At 41.5% G+C, this 18927-nt stretch overlaps 1 protein-coding gene across 2 annotated transcripts in view; it reads left to right on the forward strand.

The window, feature by feature from the left end:
- Positions 1-18927, forward strand: part of cacul1 (CDK2 associated cullin domain 1) — a 173743-nt gene that overhangs the window by 89576 nt on the left and 65240 nt on the right. For both annotated transcript variants that reach the window (XM_063072081.1, XM_063072082.1), the window contains one exon: positions 15514-15616. In XM_063072081.1, coding sequence (XP_062928151.1) covers positions 15514-15616 — 103 coding nt within the window. The remainder of the gene's footprint in view (positions 1-15513; positions 15617-18927) is intronic.

The following is an 18927-nucleotide window of genomic DNA, read 5'->3' on the forward strand; positions in this document are numbered from 1 at the left end:
TAAAACCAGTTGCTCCGGGCAGATGGGGCTCGTTAGCCATGGATGGTAGCTCATCTAAGAGAGGGAAAACTCCGATTTCAAACCTCCGCTGCTTTGCGGCTATACCCGCTCATGGGAAAGGTTTTGGGAGTAAACCCTGAGGAAAAATCCAGAGTTGGAGTACCGAAGGCAGCTGACTGCTGTACCCAGCACCGGCACGGCAACTCCTGCGATGCTGATGGCACCAAACCATACTGATGTTCGTCGTTCCTTTGGACCTGTCATCAGCATGGGGGGGGGGTCCCACTGCATGGGCCACAGATGGATCTCCATATCAACTCTGCTCTGGCTTGTGCCCTGGAGAGGCCACTCCAGCTTCGCTTTATAGCGCGGACAAACACGGGATGTAACTATGAAAATGGACAAGGGAAAGCCAGTGGATGTAGTGTACCTGGACTTTCAGAAAGCCTTTGATAAAGTCCCACATAGGAGATTAGCGGGCAAAATTAGGGCACATGGTATTGGGGTCAGAGTACTGACATGGATTGAAAATTGGCTGGCTGACAGGAAACAGAGAGTAGTGATTAACGGGTCCCTTTCGGAATGGCAGGTGTTGACCAGTGGGATACCGCAGGGTTCAGTGCTGGGACCGCAGCTGTTTACAATATTTAGATGAAGGGATTAAAAGTAACATTACCAAATTTGCAGATGACACAAAACTGGGTGGCAGTGTGAAATGTGAGGAGGATGTTATGAGAATGCAGGGTGACTTGGACAGGCTGGGTGAGTGGGCAGATGCATGGCAGATGCAATTTAATGTGGATAAATGTGAGGTTATCCACTTTGGTGGTAAGAACAGGAAGGCAGATTATTATCTAAATGGAGTCAAGTTAGGAAAAGGGGAAGTACAACAAGATCTAGGTGTTCTTGTACATCAGTCACTGAAAGCAAGCATGCAGTGAAGAAAGCTAATGGCATGTTGGCCTTCATAACAAGGGGAATTGAGTATAGGAGCAAAGAGGTCCTTCTGCAGCTGTACAGGGCCCTGGTGAGACCACACCTGGAGTACTCTGTGCAGTTTTGGTCTCCAAATTTGAGGAAGGACATTCTTGCTATTGAGGGAGTACAGCGTAGGTTCACAAGGTTAATTCCCGGGATGGCGGAACTGTCATATGTCGAAAGATTGGAGCGACTGGGCTAGTATACATTGGAATTTAGAAGGATAAGAGGGGATCTGATTGAAACATATAAGATTATTAAGGGATTGGACATGCTGGAGGCAGGAACCATGTTCCCACTGATAGGTGAGTCCAAAACCAGAGGCCACAGTTTAAGAATAAGGGGTAGGCCATTTAGAATGGAGTTGAGGAAAAACTTTTTCACCCAGAGAGTGGTGGATATGTGGAATGCTCTGCCCTAGAAGGCAGTGGAGGCCAAGTCTCTGGATGTTTTCAAGAAAGAGATGGATAGAGCTCTTAAAGATAGCAGAATCAAAGGTAATGGGGATAAGGCAGGAACTGGATACTGATTGTGGATGATCAGCCATGATCACAGTGAATGGTGGTGCTGGCTCGAAGGGCCAAATGGCCTACTCCTGCACCTATTGTCTATTGGGAAGCAGCAGTTACTGGTTATGAGTCATAATGCTTGATTGGCGTAGAGCATGGTGCCAGGGGTTGCTTCCGACGGTGGGAGAGACCACCATGTTTCGCTGAACAGCTACCGCCCGTCTCAAGCAGGGCAGCCCCAGCCGATAAGGTGCTGTCCCACCACAGTCAGTCTTCCTCATTGGGTGCATGGCGATAGTGGATTATTCCACCAAGAGCTGACTGCAACTACTGCAGCAGACAAAAAAGAAAGCAAATCGAATAAGCAACACGCACAACACACTGGAGGAACTCAGCAGGTCGGGCAGCATCCGTGGAAACGATCAGTCAATGTTTCGGGCCGAGACCCTTCATTGGGACTGAAGAGGGAGGGGGCAGAGGCCCTATAAAGAAGGTGGGGTGAGGGTGGGAAGGAGAAGGCTGGTAGGTGCCAGGTGAAAAACCAGTAAGGAGAAAGATCAAGGGGTGGGGGAGGGGAAGCAGGGAGGGGATAGGCAGGAAAGGTGAAGGAGGAATAGGGGAAAGCACAATGGGTAGTAGAAGGAGGCAGAACCATGAGGGAGGTGATAGGCAGCTGGAGGAGGGGGCAGAGTGAAACTGGGATGGGGGAAGGGAGGGGGAGGGAATTACTGGAAGTTGGAGAATTCATTGTTCATGCCAGGGGGCTGGCGACTACCCAGACGGTATATGAGGTGTTGCTCCTCCAACCTGAGTTTAACCTCATCATGGCAGTAGAGGAGGCCGTGTATGGACATAACCGAATGGGAATGTGAAGCAGAGTTGAAGTGGGTGGCAACTGGGAGATCCTGTCTGTTGTGGTGGAGAGAGCAGAGGTGCACCACAAAGCGGTCCCCCAATCTGCGTCGGGTTTCACCGATGTAGAGGAGGCCGCACCAGGAGCACTGGATGCAATAGATGACCCCAACAGACTCACAGGTGAAGTGTTGCCTCACCTGGAAGGACTGTTTGGGGCCCTGAATGGTGGCAAGAGAGGAGGTGTAGGGACAGGTGTAGCACTTACACTTACAGGGATAAGTGCCGGGTGGGAGATCCGTGGGGAGGGATGGGTGGACCAGGGAGTCGCGGAGGGAACGATCCCTGAGGAAAGGGGTGGAGAGGGAAAGATGAGCTTGGTGGTGGGATCCTGTTGAAGGTGGCGGAAGTTGCGGAAGATAATGTGCTGGATCCGGAGGCTAGTGGGGTGGTAGGTGAGGACAAGGGGAACTCTGTCCCTGTTGTGGTGGCGGGAGGATGGGGTGAGGGCCAAAGTGCGGGAGATGGAGGAGATGCGGGTGAGGGCATCATTGATGATGGCAGAAGGGAAACCATGATCCTTAAAGAAAGAGGACATTTGAGATGTCCGGGAACGGAAAGCCTCATCCTGGGAGCAGATGTGGTGGAGACGGAGGAACTGAGAATAGGGAATGGCATTTTTGCATGTGGCAAGGTGGGAAGAGGTATAGTTGAGGTAGTTATGAGAGTAAATGGGCTTATAGAAGATGTCAGTGGACAGTCTGTCTCCAGCGATGGAGACCGAGATCGAGATCGAGAAAAGGGGGAGAGGAGTCCGAGATAGACCAAGTGAATTTGAGGGCTGGGTGGAAGTTTGAAGTAAAGTCGATGAAACTGATGAGCTCAGCATGGGTGCAGGAAGCAGCACCAATGTAGTCGTCAATGTACCGAAGGAAAAGTTGGGGAGCAGTACCAGTATAGGTACTCACTCGCTCCAGCGGGCAAATCGAATAAGACAACACCCCTCAAGTTGGGATGTTGGAATGTCCACACAGTGATGACTGGACTTGACCAAAACCTCAAGGATATTGAAGATGCACAAAAAACAGTGGTCATTAACCATGAGCTACTAAGGCTCAAGGTAGATATAGCTACCCTACAAGAAGCATGTTTGGCAGATTCAGGTATACTGAAGAAAAGGGACTACACATTTTTCTGGCAGGGAAAGAACCAAGATGAGCCCCACGAGCATCTCCCCCTCCCCCTCCAGCTTTCAAATCCCTTACTCACTCTTCCTTCAGTTAGTCCTGACGAAGGGTCTCGGCCTGAAACGTCGACTGCACCTCTTCCTATAGATGCTGCCTGGCCTGCTGCGTTCACCAGCAACTTTGATGTATGTTGCTTGAATTTCCAGCATCTGCAGAATTCCTTTTGTTTGCCCACGAGCATGGAGTGGGTTTTGCCGTTAGGAACTCCTTGTTTCAAATGGTGGAGCCACCAGAAAATGGATCAGAGCGACTTATGACTCCGCCTACACACCAGTCATGGCCCAGTATCTCTCGTCACTGTGTATGCCCCTACCTTGAACTCCACCTCTGAGGCAAAAGACATGTTCTACGACAAATTAGAAGCTGTTGTCAGGAATATTCGCAGTGATGAGAATCTCGTTCTCCTTAGTGACTTCAGCGCCAGAGTGGGAGCCGATAATGATTCCTGGCTGTCGTGTCTTGGCCACTTCGGAATTGGCAAAATAAATGACAGTGGACAACGTCACCTGGAGTTCTGCTCCTATCATGGCCTATGTGTAACTAACTCCTACTTTCAGACGGAATTGCAGCACAAGGTCTCATGGCTACATCCACGGTCTAAACACTGGCACCAACTGGACATGATCATCACCAGGCGCTCTTTCATCAACTCTGTACTCATCAACCGCTCGTACCACAGTGCAGACTGCAATACGGAACATGCTTTAGTATGCTGCAAGATCAAACCACGTCCGAGGAAAATCCATCACTCCAAACAAACTGGAAAACCTCGCATCAACACAACAGAGATGAAACAGTCAGAAAAGTTTGACCAGTTTGCCAAGTCAGTACAGGGTGCTATGACTACCTCCTCGCAAGGAGATACTGCAACAGAACAATGGTCATACCTTCGCGACATCATCCACGAATCAGCACTCTCTATCTTTTGAAGATAGACCACAAAGAGCAGTGACTGGTTTGAGACAAAGTCCAACATCATGACTCCTGTCATCGAAGCCAAGCGTGCAGCTCTCACAGACTACAAGCGTTCACCATCCGACCAAACACACCAGGCACTTAGAGCTGCTAGAAGCAAAGTGCAACAGACTGCAAGGCAGTGCGCAAGTGAGTACTGGCTCCAGCTGAGTGAGGACATTCAGACAGCAGCTGTGACAGGCAACATCAGATCGAGGTGTGATGGTATCAAGAAGGCCCTTGGCCCATCGCAGAGCAAGACAGCACCCCTGAAGTCATCCAGCGGTGAAATAATCACCGATAAAAGCAAGCTTCGGAACGCTGGGTAGAACACTACTCTGAGCTCTACTCGTGGGAAAATGTTGTTGTTAGCTCAGCCATTGATGCCATCGATTGTCTACCAGTTATGGATGAACTCGACTCCGAACCAACCATTGAGGACCTCAGCAAGGCAATTGACAGTCTGGGCCCAGGGAAAGCTCCTGGCAATGATGGGATTCCTCCAGACCTGATCAAACACTGCAAGAGCTCACTCCTCCAACCTTTACACGAGGTCCTCCGTCAGTGCTGGAAGGAAGGAGCCGTACCACGGGATATGCATGACTCCAAAATTGTCACTTTGTACAAGAACGAGTGATAGGAGCGACTGCAACAACTACAGGGGTATCTCCCTCCTGAGTATCGTCGGCAAAGTCTTTGCTTGTGTAACTCTGGCACGTCTACAAACTCTGGCAGAATAGGTCTACCCTGAGTCCCAGTGTGGGTTTCGTGCAAGGAGATCAACTGTCAACATGATTTTCTCACTCCGTTAACTCCGGGAGAAGTGCAGGGAACAACAGAAACCCCGCTATGTCACTTTCATCGACTTGACCAAGGCATTCGACCTTGTCAGCAGGGATGGGCTCTTTCAGATTCTCCTCAAAACCGGTTGTCCTCCGAAACTCCAAAGTATCATCAAGTCATTCCATGACGACATGAGGGTTACTGTTCAGTACAATGGCAGCTCATAGAACCCTTCGCTATTCGTAGTGGAGTCAAACAAGGATGCATGTTGGCCCCAACATTATTCAGCATTTTCTTTCTGCTATTGAAGCACGCGTTTTGGACGTCGACAGAAGGCATCTACATGCACACCAGGTCAGATGGGTGGCTGTTCAACCCTGCGCGCCTGAGAGCAAGAACAAAGGTACGAAAGATATTAATAAGTGACATGCTCTTTTCCGATGACGCTGCTATAACCTCGCACACCAACCGCAACTACAAACTCTCATGGACCGCTTCTCTAAGGCATGCAAGGACTTCGGGCTTACCATCAGCTTAAAGAAAACAAATGTCCTTGCCCAGAACGTAGTGGAGACACCAGTCATTACCATCGACAATTACGATCTAGAAGTGGTCCATGAGTTCACATACTTGGGGTCGACCATTAGCAACGTTCTCTCCCTTGATGCTGAAATCAATAAGCGTATCGGCAAAGCAGCATTGATCCTTGCTATAAGAAATATGTTATAGCTCCTTCTGAGGAGTTATATAAACAAAGAACTGAACTTCAAATGGAACACAGTTTATTACTCTCGTCCTCGATTGTAAATCAATTAAAGAAAACAAGAAGTGAATTTTATGTACACAGTGACAAAATTGGTAAACTGTTGGCTAATCAATTGAAGTCTAAGTATGCTAAATCTCAAATTAATCAGATTTATAACCAAAATGATCGACTAATAGTTGATCATGTGGGGATTAATCAAACCTTCTGTGATTTTTACTCTTCCTTATATCAATCAGAGTCTCCTCGAGATTCTAAATATATGAATGATTTTTTAGATAATTTAGACTTCCCTGAGATTTCACAGGATATGGCTTCTATGTTAGATACTTCTATTACCATGGATGAGATTAAGAATGTTATTTTCTCTATGAATTTGGGGAAAGCTCCTGGCCCTGATGGGTTTACCGTAGAATTTTATAAATGCTTTGCTCCTTCATTAATCCCTTGGCTCTGTAGGGTTTTTGAGGCTTCATTGAAACTTGGTAAACTTCCTGAATCTTTTAATAGAGCGTCAATCTCTTTAATATTAAAGAAGGATAAAGATCCTGCTCAATGTGCATCTTATAGACCAATATCTTTATTAAATGTTGATTCTAAAGTTTTTTCTAAGTTATTAGCAAATAGATTAGAAAAAGTACTTCCCTCTATTATTTCGGAAGACCAAACGGGTTTTATTAAAGGTCGTTACTCTTTTTATAATATTCGTACACTGTTAGATATCGTTTATACTCCCTCACAAAATGTTCCTGAGTGTGTTATCTCTTTAGATGCCGAGAAAGCTTTTGATAGAGTAGAATGGCCTTATTTATTTAAGGTGCTTGAAAGGTTTAATTTCAGTTTGAAATTTATATCCTGGATTAAACTCTTATATTATTCTCCTGTGGCCTCGGTCCGTACTAACTCTTTAAGTTCACCTTTTTTCCCTCTTTTTCGAGGTACTCGACAAGGCTGTCCTCTTAGTCCTTTATTATTTGATATTGCATTAGAACCTCTTGCAATTGCCATTCGAGAATCTCCAAATATTACTGGGATAACTCGGGGCTTAAAGTCCCATAAATTATCACTCTATGCTGATGATTTACTTTTATATATTTCTAATCCTCAAAAATTCATCCCGGCTGTTTTAGAGTTATTAGCACAATTTGGTCTTTTTTCAGGTTATAAATTAAATCTTAGTAAGAGTGAACTCTTTCCGATTAATAAACAACTTCCCTTATATTATAAATTTCCATTTAAATTGATTAATAATTATTTTTCATATCTTGGGATTAAAATTACTTGTAAATACAAAGATTTATTTAAGACTAACTTTTTACCATTAATAGACCATATTATTCAACTTTCATCTAAATGGCTTCCTTTGTATTTAACTTTGATTGGTCGTATTAACGCAGTTAAGATGATTTTTTGCCAAAATTTTTATATATATTTCAGGCATTACCAATCTTTGTTCCAAAATCTTTTTTTGACAAAGTTGACTCTAAAATTTCTTCATTTATTTGGCAGAACAAAAACCCGAGACTGGGTAAAATACATTTGCAGAAAGCTAAGAGAGATGGAGGCTTAGCATTACCTAACTTTAGATTTTATTATTGGGCAATTAATATTCGACATATGAAATTTTGGTTACTGGACCAGGATATACAATCCATTCCTAAATGGGTAGTATTGGAATTACAATCTGTTCAGGGTTTTACACTTGGCTCCATCTTAGGTTCCTCTCTTCCTTTTGATTGGAAACGCCTTAAACAGGTGTCTAACCCGATAATTAAATATACCTTGCGTATTTGGTTTCAATTCAGAAAATTTTTTGATCTTAATCAATTTGGGTTAGTGATTCCTATATTAGGTAACATATTTTTTCCTCCCTCTTTTACGGATCGTGCTTTTCAAATTTGGAAGACTAAGGGTATTTCACGGTTTTTGGATTTATTTTTAGATGGTTCCCTTATGTCTTTTGAACAATTATCTAATAAATATAACTTATCAAGAATACATTTTTTTAGATATTTACAAGTTAGAAATTTTCTAAGTACTATACTTTCTTCCTTTCCAATGCTCCCTCCTACATACATTTTAGATACTATAATCAACCTTAATCCATGTCAGAAAGGTGCATCAGCTATGATTTATAATATTATTATGAAACTTAGGAAAGCTCCATTTGATAAGATTAGGGTAGATTGGGAACAGGAATTGGGGTTTACCATTTCTGTGGATGACTGGGGGCAGATTTTACAATTAGTCAATACTTCCTCTATCTGTGCTAAACATTCCCTAATTCAATTTAAAGTTGTTCATAGAGCACATATGTCCAAAGATAAGTTAGCGCGCTTTTATTCTCATATTAATCCTTTTTGTGATAGATGTCCGGGGCAGATAGCCTCTTTAACTCATATGTTTTGGTCTTGCCCTACTTTGGAAACTTTTTGGAGAGACATTTTTAATATTATCTCCAAGGTATTGAATATAGATATCTCTCCTCACCCTATTACTGCTATCTTTGGACTACCTAAAATTTCCAGTAATCTCTCCCCTTCAGCCCGTAGAATGATTGCATTTCTTACTTTAATGGCGAAAAGATGTATCTTACAACATTGGAAAGAGCTTAATGCTCCAACTACCTTTTTTTGGTTTTCTCAGACGATATTATGCTTGAACTTGGAGAAAATTAGAAGCAACCTTTATGACTCCTCTTTTAAATTTGAACAGATTTGGAGATCTTTTATTCAATATTTTCATTTAATGTAATATATACCCTTGTTTTTTTTCACTGTTTTTAATGGAGGTCGGGATTGAGGACGTGATTTTAAGTTTAACTCTGTTTGGTTTCAAGTTAGCCCATTGCTTTGCTTTGCTTTTAGTTAGTTGCACGGTGGGTTTTTTTTGGGGGTTTTTTTTTCTTTTTCTCTATTGATATATATATAAAATTAGTATATTATTATGTTACCTTGGTATATTATGTTTAAATTACATTGTAGTTTTTTTTTGTATTAATATCTTCTGTAATTTTATTATATTTTAACAATGTATTAGTGTCTATATGGCTTACCTTTTTGTATACTTACTTAATAAAAAGATTTAAAAAGAAAAGAAAGCATTGATCCTTGCTCAACTCTCCTCGTGGGTCTGGGAGAATCCGAAACTCGCTACAAAGACTAAGACTGCTCTGTACAGTGCATGCATTATCAGCACCCTCCTGTATGGTAGTGAGACTTGGACCATCTGCTCTAAGCAGGAGAGGAAACTCAATAGTTTTCACCTGCACAGTCTTCGCCGCATCCTCAGCATCACCTGGAGAGACAACGTCCCAAACTCTGAGGTCCTCTCCCGCGCTGGACTTCCCACAATGTTCATGCTGTTAAGACAACACAGACTGTGCTGGCTGGGCCACGTCCGTCGTATGAAGGATGGTAGACTGCCAAAGGACACCCTCTACGGAGAACTAGCAACAGGCAGGAGGAACGTTGGTAGACCCCAGCTTCGCTTCAAGGACCTCTGCAAGCGCAACATGAAAGCCTTAAAAATCAACACAGTGCTAGGAGGATACAGCAGATGACTGCAACAAATGGCGAGGTGCTCTTCAGCAAAACCTAGTGCAAGGCGAAAGAGTGATCCTGAGTCAGTTTGAGGAGTGGAGAGCACAGCAGACAGTGGACAACAATTCCATGACGTAACGCATGCAGCAACTGTGGCAGAGCCTGCTGTTCCAGGATCGGCCTCAATAGCCACAGTCGACGCTGCTCAACGAACCAGTGACTACCAGAGGTGCAGTACCCATGGTCGACCACGACTGACGGAGGTCACACACACACACACACACCTTTAGTGCCAATATGTACCAAGACATCTGGCTGCTCACCCTCCCCCCTTCAGAATCCCATGGACCCAATCTGAGACATCCTTGACCCTGGCACCTGGGAGGCAACTTACCATCCGGCTGTCTCTATCACGCCCACAGGATCTTGTCTCTGTTTCTCTTGCTCTGGATTCCCCTATCACTACTGCAGCCATCTTCTCTCCTCTTCCCTTCTGAGTTACTACACCAGACTCAGTGCCGAAGACCCAGTCCCTGTAGCTTCCCCCAATGATCAGCCCCTTAACACTATCCAAAGCAGCATACGTATTATTGAGGGGAATGGCCACAAGGACAATATTGTTCAACTCTTTGATCCCATGTAATATCAGATCATTGTTAGTTTGTAGAATAGAGTGAGTATTGCAGGACTACTGACTTGCAGTTTAAATCTCTTTTAAGACAATGTGTTTTTCCTGCATTCCCAAGTAGAAGGTTATTGTGATTTTGAGACAGTCAGAAGTGTGATATTCAACAATTTGCAAATTACAGTGAACTGTTCATTGTAACTTCTTTTGTAAGAAGTTGGAATTTGAGCTTATTTTTTTCCTCCATTTATAGTTTTGCTTGACTTATGAGCTCTTTATTGTACCTCACTCCAAACTGACACAAACACGAGGAATTCTGCAGATGCTGGAAATTCAAGCAACACACATCAAAGTTGCTGGTGAATGCAGCAGGCCAGGCAGCATCTCTAGGAAGAGGTACAGTCGACGTTTTGGGCCGAGACCCTTCGTCGGGACTAACTGAAGGAAGAGCTAATAAGAGATAGTAAAGAATCTCGTTAGCTCTTCCTTCAGTTAGTCCTGACGAAGGGTCTCGGCCCGAAACGTCGACTGTACCTCTTCCTAGAGGTGCTGCCTGGCCTGCTGCATTCACCAAACTGACACAATCCTTCTTTTGCATGTCAGTGCCGAATCCAAATACTGCAGCGGCTACAAGCTCTAGTAAACCTTTCAGTCTGCAAGGCTCAGAAAAAAAAAGTACTTGTTGATTATTTCAGATTGCTTGCAATTGATTTGGATCTTGAAGTCTTCATCTGTAGTGCAGTTTTAAAATCCTTTTGCTCTATTCCTTTCTTTGCTCAAACATAATGTGTTTCAAAGGCAAAGGTGTCAAATTTTATTACAAAAATGCAAATATTCTGTAAAGTAACATGAACTGTATTCTGATGGTCCATAAAATGTACAGGCATCGAAGCCCGATTTCAAAGTAAATTTTATTATCAAAATACATATATGTCACCATGTACAACCTTGAGATTCATCTTCTTTTTGGTATACACAGCAAATCTATAGAAAAATAATTATTAACAGAATCAATGAAAGACCGCCCAATTAGAGTGTTCAGCCAAAGTACAGAAGCAATAAACTGTGCAATGCAAGAAGAAGAAACAATAATAATAAATAAATAAGCAATAAATATCGAGAACATGAGATGAAGAGGTCCTTGAAAGTGAGATCATTGGTTGTGGGAAAGTTTCAATGATGGAGCAAGTGAGGTTGAGTGAAGGTATCCTTTTTGGTTGAAGAGTCTGATAGCTGAGGGCTAATAACTGTTCCTGAACCTAGTGGCGTGAGTCTTGAGGCTCCTGTACCTCCTTCCAGCAGGACCTGGGTGGTGGGGATCCCTGAAGATGGATGCTGCTTTTCATGTAGATGTGTTCAATAGTTGGGAGAGTTGAAGTTCCATTCAAAGGCATTGGTATTTTCATACCAGGCTATGATGCAGCCTGTCAATTTACTTTCTACTGCACATCTCTAGGTTTATCAGAGTTTTAGGTGTCATGCTGAGTCTCCACAAACTTCTAAGAAAATAGCTTTGTTTTCTTTGTAATTGCATTTACATGTTGCCCCGGATAGGTCGTCCAAAATAATAATACCTAGGAATTTAAAGCTGCTAACCCACTCCACCTCTGATCCTCCAATGAGATTTTTGGAGTTCTTACGGATATCTGGGAACAAGATGGCCCGGATGCATTTGTCAAATTTTTGAACTACAGTACGTTAACAGACTGGTAGAACTGGCACCCTACCTTGTGCTTTTTAAAAAAAGAATTTGTAGTACTGAGTAGTCAAAAGGAAGGAAATGTTTAAAGTACTAATGAAGAAACTATTGCTGATAGGATAATTTGATACCACTATTTGATGTTGAAGAAAGTCCCCTGAAGTCAAGTATGAAAATCTTTCTCTTTGCTAGGTCTTTAAAAGTCTGTTGTTAATGTGACAATGGAGAGGTCATATGATTTCATATAGCCAGTCATTAGTTAGGCACCCATTATCTTATGTGCACCTACGTTAATTTTCCTACAATTTGTTTAAATCTTCTGCAGTACAATAGGGCATGTTCTAGTAGAATAGCAGAATAGGGTCAAAGAGTTCAATGTCTAAACACAATCATGTACCTTTAATTAATCACATCAAGATGTTAATCTTTCTAAAACTAAACGTTATCATTTCATCTGTGTTATGATACAGGTAAATTAATTCTGGATGTTTGAAATCTAGAATTATACAGTAGAAATTCGTTTAGTTTTAGTCTTTTAATCTTTGTGTAGTGTGAAGTCTTTCACACCCATTCTTGGGCTTTATCAGAATTCTAATCAAAGTAAAATTTATTATCAGAGTACATTCATGTCACCACATACAACACTGAGATTCTTATTCTGTGGGCATACTTTACAAATCTATAGAATAGTAACTGTAAGCAGGACCAATGGACAGCAAACTGTGCAAATACAGATACAATTAAATAGCAACAAATAACAGCATAAAATAAGATAAATGAATCCTTAAATGAGTGTAGTTATCCCCTTTTGTTCAAAAGCCTGATGGTTGAGGGGTAGTAACTGTTCTGGAACCTGGTGATGCACTTGTACCTTCTACCTGATGGCAGCAACGAGAAACAGGCATCTATATACTACTGAAACTGTCATGCTCTGTCTGTCTGTTTGTGACCTCCAGTCAGCGCAAACACTACATTACAGCGGCACACTTTTTGGCTAAATCAAATTAAAATGCGCTAAATTACAGAATGCAGGCAAAGTTCAGGGTTATATATTTGTATAAAATTGCTTATTCACCAAAAATCAACAGGCTGGCTTTCACCCAAGAGCCGATCGGCCACCATGGTAATCGGGACGCGACAGTCCGACACATGCGCACAGCCAGCCTCAGCAGCGACACCTACTGGAGCAAAAGGGCAGGGCAGCTCTATTTCGAGGGCACAAAATACTCTGCAGATGCTGGGGTCAAAGCAACACTCACAACACGCTGGAGGAACTCAGCAGGTTGGGCAGCATCCGTGGAAAAGAACAGTCAATGTTTCGGCCAGAACCCTTCGTCAGGACTGAAGAGAGAGGGGGAAGAGACCCTATAAATAAGGTGGGGTGAGGGTGGGAAGGAGAAGGCTGGTAGGTGCCAGGTGAAAAACCAGTAAGGGGAAAGATAAAGGGGTGGCGGAGGGGAAGCCGGGAAGGGATAGGTAGGAGAGGGGAAGAAGGAATAGGGGAAAGCACAATGGGTAGTAGAAGGAGGCGGAACCATGAGGGAGGTGATAGGCAGCTGGGGGAGGGGGCAGAGTGAAACTGGGATGGGGAAGGGAGGGGGAGGGATTTTAAGGGGTCACATTCTGCTAATAAACTGAGGTTTACAAAGCAAAGCAATACCAATAGTATTCAGGAAAATTTAATGTTCATTCTGCTCATATCAGACTGCACTACCCTTCTCTCAAAGGGTGCCCCAACGGGTCAGCCCTTTGTCTAGTTTAATTTAGATTTGCTGAATGGATGGGAGGGTTTTACCCATGATGTACTGGGCCAAATCCATTAGCTTTTGTAGGATTTTCCACTCAGGCATTGGTGTCCCGTACAGGCTGTAATGCAGCCAGTCAGCATACTTTCTATAAAGTTATAGCTATAGTTTGTGCAGGAATGTTGAATCTAAGTTGTTAAAGGTGTAACATAGTTTTGGCAAATGGGAAAGCAGATTCAAATTTCATATCTACACAAGTAAAATCACTTTCATTGTATAAAAATTCAAATGTTTCTTTAATGAGAATCTGGCTCTTTACATCTAGTAAGCTTGCCGCACATCTGAGCAAAGAAATTTGTCGTTTTCTCCCAGGCACCAGAGAAGATTTGGGAAGTTCCTGTTTAGTTGAACCTGCAAAGTCCCCTTCAACAACTTGGGATTTGTTTACAAGATTTAAGTATATTCCACAGATTAGTCAAGCAAAGCCAAAGACCTTGGAGCAGAATTAGGCCATTTAGCCAATCGACTCTGTTCTGCCATTCCATTATAGCTGATTTATTATCCCTTTCAACCCCATTCTCCTGTCTTTTCCTTGTAACCTTTGATGCCCTGATATAATTTTCAGATCCTGGATATAATTAAAACTCTTAGCTAACATTCTAGTCTCTTTGCCCAACACTATGGTAAGACAAGATGGTGGAGATTGCCACGGTAGTGTAGCGGTTAGCGTGACGGTATTACAGCTCGGTATTGGAGTTCAAAGTTCAATTCTGGAGTCATCTGTAAGGAGGCTGTACGTCTTAACCATGGTATGTGTGGGTTTTTATAGCTTCTCCAATTTCCTCCCATAATCCAAAGACGTACTGGTTAGTAGGTTTATAAAATGTCCTGTGATTAGGCTGGGTTAAATCAGGGCTCGTTGGGCAGCACAACTCCGAAGGGCTGGAAAGGCCTGTTCTGCACTCCGTAATAAATAAAACGACAAACTCATATCAGAATGTTCAGTATTTGCTCTGCATCTTGCATATCTAATGCCTTCACATCGAATAAAGCTAAAGAAACATCATGCTAAATATTTACTGGTCACTCAACCCATGAGTCAATACATTGAATGCCTTTTCTGGATGGTATTGGGGAAATGAGTACAAAACTTGAAGAGCTGTGGAGTTAATCACTGTTATTGTTGGCCAAACTGTTGTTCATGGGCAATATAATGGACTGGCATGAAGTAGTGAGGCAATTAAAGGAAGCAAATGTCTGCTTGACTTATGTCACTGCTGCATCAGGAAGGAGGTGCAGGAGCCTCAGGACTCTCACCACCAGGTTCAGGAACAGTTATTACCACTCAACCATTAGGCTCTTGAATCAGTGGATAACTCCACTTGCCCCATCACTGAACTGTTCCTACAACCTATGGACTCACTTTCAAGGACTCTTCATTTCATGTTCTTGATATTTATTTCTTATTTATTTATTATTATTATTTCTTTTTCCTTTTGTATTTGCACATTGTTGTCTTTTGCACATTGATTATCTGCCCATCCTATTGAGTGCAGTCTTTCATTGATTCTGTTTTGGTTCTTGGATTTTCTGAGTGTGCCTGCAAGAAAATAAATCTCTGCCTCTATGTACCGTGTTAATAAATTTACTTTGAACTTTCATAAATCAATGGCTAGAAAGTCATGCAGAAAATTCCAGAACTTCTGAAATGTATGCCAGTTATAAGTCAGAGGCCCATATTAATGAGCCACTTTCAAAATTGCTCTTTTTACTTATAACATTGAATCCTGCTGACAACTTTTTTCTCACTTTGCAGAACAAATTTTACATTGAAACCAAACTTAACAGAGATTTGAGAGATGACCTCATAAAATTGTTTACAGAACAGGTTGCAGAAAAGCATGTTCCTACCTTAATGCGTAAGTAGTGTTGATAATTCTTGTATCTTTGTTTTAGGTTAATTCTAAAGGCACTTCAGAGTTGTGCTTGCCAAGACACATTAATACTACTTGTGGGATTTGCATCAATTTGAAGTACTACCTTGTTTAAAAAAACAGATAGTTCAGTTTATGTAATCACTTGTATTTGTTTGCTTCACTTCTTTCATTAGAATCAGAATTAGGTTCATTATCATCGATATTTGTCATGAAATTTATTGTTTTGTGGAAGCAGTACTGTGCAAAGTATAAAAATTACTATGCTACAAAAGTAGGTTATATATGAAAAAGAAAACTAGTTAGTGAGCTTTCACTTGACCTGGCTTCCATCTTACCATTTGGATTCCTTCTCTAAAGCAAAACTGCAGTTCATTTAGTGTGTGGCAGCAGCTTTTATACCTTTATTTAGATCTAAAAGATTAGCTGTATGTTTGCTATTGTGACAAAAATTATCTAACTTTCACTGTAAATTAAAGGCAAAATGGATATCTTCCAGAGAGCAGGAGATGTAGTCAGTATTTCAAAAATGGATTTGGGTCAGTATTGTATTTGGCACTGAATGTAAAATATTGTATGCTGGCAAAAATAAGTCAGTAGTGAAAGGTTTAGCAGTGGTATTGGATAGTTTGAGAGGAAATAATAGCTTGACAATACTAGTCACATTAGAAAGCTATTATGATGAGGTTGAAAAACTAAGTACAATATCAGAATTGTTGAAAAAATGTCTTTAGTGGTTCTGCTAAGAGCTTAAAAATAAAGCAACCAAATTTGGAGTGCACAATTTTGTCTATTACATTTCAGAAGAGAAGTGCCTGGGGGGGGTGTCACGTGATGACGTGGGATTGAGACGTGTAAATTCAGCTCTCCCGCAACAAATCAGTAAAGTACCATTTAAATAAAGCAAAGTTGGTAAATATTTTTTGAAAACTATTTATAAACTTTGTAAGATTACTTTACGGTATGCCTCCAAAACCGCAACAAAAGAAGTCTGCTGTTGCGAAGCAGCCGCGAGACGGGAAGAAAAAAGGGCCTACTGCAACGATGGAGCCTCGGACTCAGGTTGGATCTCCTTCGGTAGAACAGGGAGCAATGGCGGTGGCAGAGGTTGTTCCGAAGAAGACAACGGAATTGCGCATGCGCAAAGAAGAGCGCATGCACAAATCGACACAACGCAAACTACAAGAACCGACACCCACTGCAATTGAAAATGACTCAGAGTCAGAACTGGATTCTGCAGAGAACACAGATGAAGAAGAGGAGGAAGAATTGGAAGCGAGTGGAAGTAAAGGAGATGATAGAGACATAAGAGAGGCTGTATTGCGATCAACGGCTGAATTAAGGAAAGTAAGAGAAGAGCTTAGAGATACGAAGAGATGCTATAATAAAGTTATGGAAAGACAGGACAAAATGGAAAAGAAGCTTCAGAAGATGGAAAGAGAAATGGGGCTTATGAATGATAGAGTGGAAAAAACAGAAAATGATTTGCTTGTCTGGAACTCGGAAAGAAACCGACTCTTGGAGAAAGTGGACATGTTGGAAAATTTCAGTAGACGTAATAATATAAAAATTGTTGGTCTTACAGAAGGTATGGAAGGAGAAAAGCCAATAGAATTTTTTCAAAGATGGATCCCGGAGGTTTTGCAAATGGGAGAGGAGGCTCGATCAATTGAAATTGAGCGGGCACATAGAGCTTTAAGACCAAAACCAAAAGATGACCAATATCCACGATCGATTTTAATAAAATTCTTAAGATTTCAAGACAAGGAAAGGATTCTACAGGCGGCTGTTTGAGCTGCCAAAGATAGAAAAGGGCCATTGATAATTAAAGGGAAAAGAGTTTTTTTCTACCCTGATATAAGTTACGAACTTTTGAAGAAAAGGAAGAAGTTTAATCCAGTGAAAAAAACCCTATGGGAGCATGGTTATCAATTTATACTGCGTTATCCTGCAACTTTGAAGATTTTTTTGTCTGGTGGAGAAAAAAGATTTTTTGATGACTACCAGAAAGCAGAGCAGTTTGTGCAAGATTCTCTGAATATTCACCAGATACAAGAACAAACTCAGGAGAGCGAGATAGATTGAAGATGAAGATTGGGTTTAAGAATGGATTTGTTGGATTTTTGAAGCTGGATGAATGTATAAATATAGTATTAATTATATGAGGGGGGTAAGAAAGGTTAATGCTGGAGGAAATTAGCTGGGAATAATAATACTAATTTTGTTTATATATATATATATAACTTTTTTTGTTGCGGGGGAGCTGGAAGAAGCACTGATCGATTGCTACGTTAATCATGTGTGCAAGCGTGGCTTTTGCCGCGACCCGTAAAATGGAGGGGGGTAGTGTTGTGTATCTTTTCATTCACAACATTAGTGGGGGGGGTATTTTGTTTTTTTCTTTTTTTTTCTATCTTTTTTTCTCTTTTTGCCTGGAAGGTTGGGGGGGGAACACATAGCATCATGGTGAAGTTTAAAGTGATTCCCCAAGGAACTATGAGAGTTGAGAAGACAAGTAATGTTTTAGATTGGAGTAACTTTGTTAAGAATAATGACTAATTTATTGAATTTTTTGAGTTTTAATGTTAATGGGCTTAATGGACCAGTGAAAAGAAAAAGAATCTTAACATCTATTAAAAAAATGAAGATAGATTTAGCTTTTTTACAGGAAACGCACCTAACAGAAACAGAACATCAGAAACTAAACAGAGATTGGGTGGGTAATGTTGTTGCGGCCTCATTTAATTCAAAAGCGAGGGGAGTAGCAATTTTGATCAATAAAACGTTACCAATTAGGATACAAAATGTAATAACTGATTCTGCGAGGAGATATGTGATTATACATTGTCAACTTTTTTCCGAACTATGGACTTCTATGAATATTTATGCACCAAATGAAAATGATGCAAAATTCATACAAGAAACTTTTTTGAATTTGGCGGATGCACATGAAAAAATATTAATTGGAGGCGACTTCAATTTTTGCTTAGACCCAGTCTTAGATAGATCAACCAAGGCTGTTATAAAATCGAAGGTAGTAAATCTAACTTTATCATTGATGAAAGATTTAAATTTGATTGATATATGGAGAAGAATCAATCCTAAAGAAAGAGACTATTCGTTCTATTCCCATAGACATAAAACTTATTCAAGGATAGATTTTTTTCTATTATCAATGCATATTCAACACAGAGTGAAAAATATGGAATATAAAGCAAGAATATTATCAGATCATTCTCCTTTATTAATGACAATAATAATGGCTGATAAGGAGGAAGTGGCTTATAGATGGAGAT

The sequence above is a fragment of the Mobula hypostoma genome, chromosome 19 (assembly GCF_963921235.1).
Source record: "Mobula hypostoma chromosome 19, sMobHyp1.1, whole genome shotgun sequence".
Taxonomy (NCBI): domain Eukaryota; kingdom Metazoa; phylum Chordata; class Chondrichthyes; order Myliobatiformes; family Myliobatidae; genus Mobula; species Mobula hypostoma.